Raw genomic sequence first — 7,930 nt, 5'->3', positions numbered from 1 at the left:
TTGTACCACTTTGTGTTTCATACTTTTGACAGGAAGAAGTCCTCCTCTCACTGCTGAAGAAAGATCAGGTCACAAAGGGAGGGCATGGGATAGCAAGATGGAATTCTGGTTCTGAACGACAGGTCTAGCGGCGTGACGGATTACTCTCCTCCTTCCTGTCAGCTCATATGGCGTCTGATAGCCGTCTCCATAGTGACTGAAGCATGAAGGCCCCGTGCAGCTGTCAGCCTCGTCTGTATTTCAGGCTTAAGATTCAGTAATGGCTGAGTCGGCTAAAAATACGTTTCTGTTCGAGGAGCGTAGGATGAAGCTTTTTTTTACACGGCAAGAAAAATACACCAAGAATGGCAAATATTGAGAAATGTATGACAGCTACAAGAAGGAGGATCTGTGCATCTCAGGTGGTGGGACTGCAAAAGAGCAAGCTTTAGTTTGAATTTGCTTCCTTACACATGGAGCCACATTCAAAAATCCCTCTCTAGCCTATGCTAACTTGCAGTCTATAGACTATAGGGTAGGGATTATGCTTGTGCTAATATTTAGGACTAAAGATTTATGATTTGGTCTGTAAATCAAGCAAAAAAATGTTTTGCTAAGTGAATAATTAACCCACCCTAAAATAAAAAAAATATATAAAAACAACAATAATAATAATAATAATAATAATAATAATAATAATAATAATAATAATAGTAAATAGAGCATTTATGTTATCACAGATAAGAAAAAATATATTTTCCCCAAAATTTTCTTCCTGAAATTTGCTGAAAAAATATTTCTGCAGTGTTAAAATTGGTTTATTATTTAAGCTGTGTTCACACCTGTCAACATGTTGTTGGATCCAGTTTTAAAATAACTATCAGCTGTTTTCAGCTGTAGTTCTGTCCTTAATCCAGAGGCCAACTTACAACTTAACAAACACATATAGGCTAATTATTAAGTTCAGGTACAGGTTTTTCAACTTCGTCATCCATCTCATTATACACTGCAGCACTGACTTCTTGTCCAGCCTTGCAGTATATACTGCTCTGGATGCATTGGGATTAAAACATCTCACTGTCAAAGGATTTCAATGAAATAATTAAAATAATTCTTCCTCTCTTTCACATAAATCATACTTTGTTTTTCAAGCTTTCTAAGAAATGTATGAATAATGTTTTATCAAAATTTAAAGCTCCTGCGAGGAACATTCTTTTGAGTTGATTTTGGCGCTTCCTCTGGACAAAGTGGTATCTCTTACTCTTTTTGCTGATTATGTCTCGTTTATGTGGCGTTTTCTGACAAAAACTATAATCTAACTTTCCTTTAACAGTGAATATGTCACTTAATGGGATTATTTGCTTCGGAAAAAGTCCCCCCAAAAAAGTCTGTCTCCTTAGCGTGCTGTCTATCATCTTGTCCGACACCTACTCCCTCACAAAGGTTTGAGGCATTTAAAATCACTACATAGAAAATGTCAGTCTCTTCGTTGGTGTTCTGGTTTGCTTTTGTAGGTCATAAAGAGGCATCAACGTTAATTACAGTCAGTTTCATAACAAGTTAAAAGCTCCCCACAGGGGCTTTAAATGATGCCTCTACTGTGAAAGGCTTTTATATTCCTTCATACTGTTAGTCTAAGCACGTGAACACAAGCCGAAAAAACACCTTGTGACAAATGCAACAATCCAAATTCACACATGGAAAAAACTCAGATCAAGCATAGTAGACTTTTGATTTAAGGAGAAGACAATGCAGGATTATCTGTCTCTGCTTCATAAATAATTGTACAGAATTGAAGTAGGCAGAAATGGAAATCACAGCATAGCAGGTAGTTCAGCATAAAAAAGTCAAGTGTGTCTACAGCGCAACATTACAACTCAAAGAGTCCTTAGAAACCAGTTTTTCAAGGATGGTTCTTTTCAGAGAGGTGACTTGTATCTACTTGAATGAGACGTCCTTGGTGTCTGACTCTCCCTGAGCATCGCTGCTTTCAAACACCACTAAAGAAACCTTTTTTTGGGCATTTTTGCCTTTATTTTATAGGACAGCTGAAGAGAGACAGGAAATGTGGGGAGTGGAGAGCGGGGGAAGACATGCAGGAGATGGTTGACCAGCCGGGAATCGAACCGGTGACCCCTGTGAGGAGGACTCAATCAATCTTTATCTTTATCTTTATTTGTATAGCGCCAAATCACAACAAACGTTATCTCAAGACGCTTTTACAAACATAGGAGGTCTAGACCACTCTATGTCAAATTAGAACAGAGACCCAACTTCAAGACAGGGTAAGACTCAGTCTGACCCTACCTTAATCCATCATGAGCATTGCACATCGCAGTATTTAGCTAGTTACAGTGGTGAGGAAAAACTTCCTTTTAACAGGCAGAAACCTCAGGCAGAACCAGACTCATGTTAGACAGCCATCATGCCTCGACCGAGTTGGGTCTGGAAAGACAGATAGAGGGGAGTAAGAGACAGAGGTGATAGTGATGAGCACGTCCGTATCAGCTGGAGTCCAGATCGTCCGCAGCAGGAGGACGTCTACGGCAGCTCAGAGGAATCTAAGAGACAATGGAGCTCAGGGACTCCATAAAGGTCTATGGTTAGTAATTTTAATGGGACAGGCAGAGTTAAAGTAAGTGATGAAGGGGTTGGGGGGAAGGGGGTGAGCTAGGATCCCAGTGTGTCAGTGTCAGGACCTCCTTCCTTCCAGGACTGTAGCCTCTGTACATGGGGCGCTTGGACCGCTAGGCCACCAGTGCCCCCACCAAAGAAATCTTGAGGGGAATTAAAACTGCAACCAATGAAAAGTCGAGTCATCAAATTCTTTGCATATTTTATTTTTCTTATCATGATTTTTTTCAACTCACACATGTCATATTTTACATCTTTGCAATAAAACATGAATACAATAGTTTTTAGGGTTTCATAGATCCAAAAATATTTAACCTTTTTTTGGATACGTAAGTTGAACCTGTCGATAGAGTATGTGCATGTGCGCATTTGATCAAGATGGCTTCACACATACAGAACGTCTCACATTTCACCCCCGCCCCGCCCCCCCTCTCACCTCTCCCCCTCCTCCTCCTCCCCCCCCCCCACCCCGACTCTATCAGCTACAGAATCATGATATTGCTTACAACTGTGAGGTTGTAAAACCTAATAATCACACATGAGCTCAACGCTTTTTTAAATACAAACATCAATGCACAAATAATCCCGTTGGGGAAAAATGGACCTAAACAAAATGGCAGCCGACCAGAAAGAACCAAGCTAATAAATAATGATATGTGATTGGTGCAAAGTGCAAATACAAAACAAACTTTTACATTGATTTGATTCTCTTTTTTAAATAATCAACAAATGTGGGTAAGTGAAGGTTTTTCCTTTGCGTTTTCAGTCTTATTCAGCTGATTAAGTCTCCCACCGAGCCTGAACCAAGACTATATGTACATATTTGACAAAACAATCACCAAATATACAAAGGAAATCATGTCAGTCTTGTGTTCGTCGTCCTTGGTGGCACTGGCAACATCTCTCCGTCGTTACCATCTCCGGCAAAATCATCACCATCCTTGACACCGCCGTTTAAACCATCAGCCTCGTCAACATTATAATAATTATTACACAATATTTTACATACAGCAAGTCATTAATAAATTAAAGGTGATAAGCGCAGTTTGTGTAGTGAAAGAACACGTGTAGACTCTGACGGAAGCAGAGTCTTATGTACATTAAAATCAGACTAAACCCTGCTGCAGGTCAAAGAAAGAGTCAAAGGAACTTAAAGTAGAATAAAAAAAATGAACGGTTGGATCAAATCAAATCAGACGCTCCGGGTACGTTTTGAAGGGAGAATTTAAGATCAAGCCAATAGCACCGGTTTTTGAATAGCGGGTTGGGCTGGTTCATTTCTGACCATTCCTAATCAGATTACACACACTGAAGGAGTCTTAATTTAAAATCCACCCAAATATAACCCAATGACTGAGCTCCCCTCCGACAGAAAAGAAAGAGATTAATAATACAGAAGAAAATAGAAGGAGAAAAATAAAGTAGGTTCTTTGTCTGTGAAGCATTAAGCGTACCAGGAGCTTCCCGAGTCCTGTGAGTGGTACCGGTATGATCGACCTCTTCGGGGTCCGCTCTCTTTTTTTCCATTCTGCAGTCAGTCTATGTTACGAGCAGGTTTTGGTGTGTATCTTCAAAGTATAATGCGTCTGTGGTTGCTCACGTGTGTACGTACACGTGTGCACAGACAGAAGTTATTCCCACCAGCCCCTGCTGCATCTTCTAATCAAGTAAACTTCGTATGGAAATAGAGCCTAAAGGTCCGGTACTTGTTTTTGACTTCCTCTCTGTACCTGTAGTTTCTCCTCCGTGTTGCAGATACACAGCAGGATGTATCATCTCATCTCTCCTTTCCTCCTCTCCTTCACTCTTCTTCCTCACGCTGTCCACCTCAGTACCTGTTCTGGTGTTCGTAGTGCCAGCGATTGAAGTCTATGTTGAATGCAACAATGCTGCCGGACGCCATGCCAGTGATCAGAGTCCTGAAAGAAGAGCACACAGGAAGACACGTGTAAACCAGACTATACTGATACTCTTTTTTTCCTCCCTTATATTTTGGGGCTTTCACATCTTTATTAGAGAGGAGAGGACAGAGCAGGAAACCAGGAGAGAGAGAGGGGGAATGACATGCACGAAAGGGTCTGCAGGTTGGAATTGAGCTTGCTCACGATACGAGTGAGCAACTTAACAATTAGGCTACATCTGCGCCTGACTGATACTCATTTTTAATAATAATAATAATAATAATAATAATAATAATTGTAACAAAGTGCTTCACAATGGGCAATAAAGGCAGATATAAATGCAAAACAAACGATGAAGCAATAAAATCAGCATACATATTTATAAAACAGACCAATAAAATCAAAGTTAAAATGAAATAAAATCACAGAATAAAAGCTTTTCTGTAAAAATGTGTCTCTAGTCATGAAATAAAACAAGACATGACTCTGCAAGTTTCAGTTTCTGACTCTGACATCAGACTTCCACCAGATCCGTGTCCGCTCCATCTCCGATCCGCTGCGGTCCTGCTCCATGCTCTCTCGTCTGTCAACACCCACCGATTGTGTTTTCAGAACACAGCACGGAGCAGGACTGCTGGACAGCTGGAGTCATGTGACTGAGGTTTTCCCACTGTAATTACTGAATCAAGGATTCTCCTCCTCCTCTCCTCATCCATGTTGTCTTTCTGGTCCTCTGAAAACCTCTGACCTGTTGTCTCCAGGCCTGGCTCCGCTCATCATGATTGTTTGTTGTTGTAGTTAAGTGAAATACGATCTGGTGATAACACAGAGTGTTTGATTCTGAAAATGATCTGTATGTTTTCATTTTGTTTTGGTTCCTGACTTCCTGTCCCGCTCAATCTGCTCTGTTGAGATTGATTCGTCATGCTCTGGCATCTGGCAAACACAGAAGTCTTGTATAACTGATCCATAGATGCACCAGGAACGCAATTGAGTGGATCCAGTGGAAGTTAACACATTGACTAGAATAGAAACCCATCAACTCTGGTGCCGTGGCGAATCAAAAAAGGACAGGGCACGGATCTGGTTCAATTTGGCGGTGACTCTGCAAGTTTTAAGGTTTCCATTGCATTAAATGTATACCACTAAAACTTAGAGAGATATCTGAGAGATTTTGGTAAAAATAACGTCACCATTAATTACCATTCATTATTCCCTTGTGAGGTAACCCTTAAAAAAGCACTACATCCTGACCTTGGCTGCTGTTGCTGTGTGCGTGTATTCCTGTGTGTCTGTCAGAGAGCGTCTTACCTCTGGTCATGTGAAAGGTCCATGGCACGGATGCCTGCGTCACAGCCCGGGTAGATGTAAAGCTGTTTGAAGTCGCATGCCTGCCACACCTCCACCACTCCGTTATCACCTCCTGTCACCAGGTTCTGCCCATCACTGCTCAACAGGATGGCCTGAGGAGGAAGAAAGGAAGGAAGGAAGAGGAAAAGAGGACGAAGGGTTCAGTATAATGCATCAGAAAGTTTGTTGTAGTTCAGATTGAACTGTGACAGTCTCACCCGTGAGGAATCGTTGACCTCCATTTGTGCCAGCAGTTTTCCGTTGATGCTGAAGTTGCAGAAGCGGCCTCGCTCGTAGTAGATGATGCAGTGGCCCTCGCTGGACACAGAGATGAGGCGGGGTCGCTGGCAGAGCTCTGGCCCCTCTAAGGCCCTGAGCAGGTCCCCTGTGATCGTGTGGACCAAGCACGGGCCCTCTGAGGGACAAAGAGCAAAGAAAGCAAGACAGCTTTATTTTGTGATATTACTTACAAACATGTTTATTCTGTAAAAAGGGCAAACACTGCAGAAAAGAGTGGACAAATCTAAAATGTCTATGAAAATGCCATGCTTTTTTTAAATAAAAATTTCAGGGCAGTGACAGTGAGCATGTTTATCTGATTATGGCTCCAAAGCACCTCTATACCTTTGTACAGACTATATCTTACTGTCAGGGTGAATGCATTTGAGGGTATTTGCATTTTAATACTTCATCATTTAGATCTTTAATGATATAAATGTTCATTGTGCAACTAATGAAAATACATCTAAATAAACTAAACTCTCTCTCAGGCACTGACAGTAAAAATGACACGAACCTTTAGCTCCACTGATGACCAACCCCAGCTCTGCACAGACGGACACACACACCACCTCGTGGTCGTGTCCTGTCAGTACTGCCCTCGGAGCAGGATAGTCACCTGGAGGACAAAACAAAGTCAGAGGCTTGTTGAAACTTTCTCCTCTGAAGTGTTTTCCGATGCTTTCACTCGTGATGTTTCCATCATGTCACCACTCACTGTTGTTTGGGTTGTCCCCAATTATGTGGTGTCTTCCACTCCAGTACCACAGAAGAAGAGTGGCATCTCTGGAGCCGGACACGATGTAGCAGTCTCCTCCGATGTAGGACTCTGACCGGGCCAGACACGTCACGACGTCCCAGTGACCGAAAACAATCTGGGTCAGCTTTCCTGTAGAGAGAGAGAGAGAAGAAGAAGGAGAGAGAAGGAGGATGGAGAGTTGTTTATTCCTGGATTTTAACAGTGACGGCTAATTAACTCCCAGGGAAAAAGAGACAGGTTACTTGGGCACCATCTGTTCAAAACTTTGGACAAAGAATAAGTGATTCAACACAAAGCAAGGTGCAGATGTCTTAAATGATCCATACTTCCTGGAAATAAAAAGATCTTTTAAAAATAAATCTGTTATAAAACCTCTCTGGTTCAAAGATCTACCTGAGTGGAGCTGGTTGCAGATTTTGAATGTTTTCTTTTTTCATCATGGACTATTTTCTCTTCAACTTGATCTTTTGAGGATTTAACCCTTTTTTTTTGTAAGGAAGAACATGTTCAGTTGTTCTGGGTGTAGTTGTAGATTATTACATGTGGTGTTTATTCTTTTCATTTATTTATTTGTTTGTTTAAATATTAACTAATTCATTTTATCATATTTTCATTATTATTATTTTTACCTTTCATATGTATTTGTTTTTTAAATATTAACTTATTTATTTTATTATGTATTTGTTTTTATTATTTTTTTAATTCCATATTTATTTATTTGTTATCTCTTAAATATTAACTTATATATTTTTACTATTATTATTTTTACCTTTCATATTTATTTATATGGTTTTTTTTTACATATTTACCTATTTATTTTATTATGTTTTTTTATTATTATTTTTACTTTTCATATCTATTTACTTTTTTTTCAAATATTAACTTATTTATTTTATTTTCATATTTATTTATTTATTTATCTCGTATTTTCATTATTATTATTTAATTTTTTATCCATTTTATTTATGTGTTTATTTTCTCTTTCAAATTATTATAATTATCATTTATTAATTTAATTATTATTGTT

At 39.7% G+C, this 7,930-nt stretch overlaps 1 protein-coding gene across 1 annotated transcript in view; it reads right to left on the bottom strand.

Moving 5' to 3' along the window:
• Window positions 1-3,086: 3,086 nt before the first annotated feature.
• The window catches only part of nbeaa (neurobeachin a), a 146,774-nt gene continuing 141,930 nt past the window's right edge, over window positions 3,087-7,930 (bottom strand). The window contains exons 57-61 of the mRNA XM_034684399.1: window positions 6,862-7,032; window positions 6,661-6,762; window positions 6,083-6,279; window positions 5,826-5,977; window positions 3,087-4,532 (exon numbers count right to left, since the gene is read on the bottom strand). Coding sequence (XP_034540290.1) covers window positions 4,442-4,532; window positions 5,826-5,977; window positions 6,083-6,279; window positions 6,661-6,762; window positions 6,862-7,032 — 713 coding nt within the window. The 3' untranslated portion in view covers window positions 3,087-4,441. The remainder of the gene's footprint in view (window positions 4,533-5,825; window positions 5,978-6,082; window positions 6,280-6,660; window positions 6,763-6,861; window positions 7,033-7,930) is intronic.

Source organism: Notolabrus celidotus, chromosome 5 (genome assembly GCF_009762535.1).
Source record: "Notolabrus celidotus isolate fNotCel1 chromosome 5, fNotCel1.pri, whole genome shotgun sequence".
NCBI lineage: Eukaryota > Metazoa > Chordata > Actinopteri > Labriformes > Labridae > Notolabrus > Notolabrus celidotus.
Note: the sequence above shows the minus strand (reverse complement) of the source record. Positions and strands in the feature narration are given on the sequence as shown.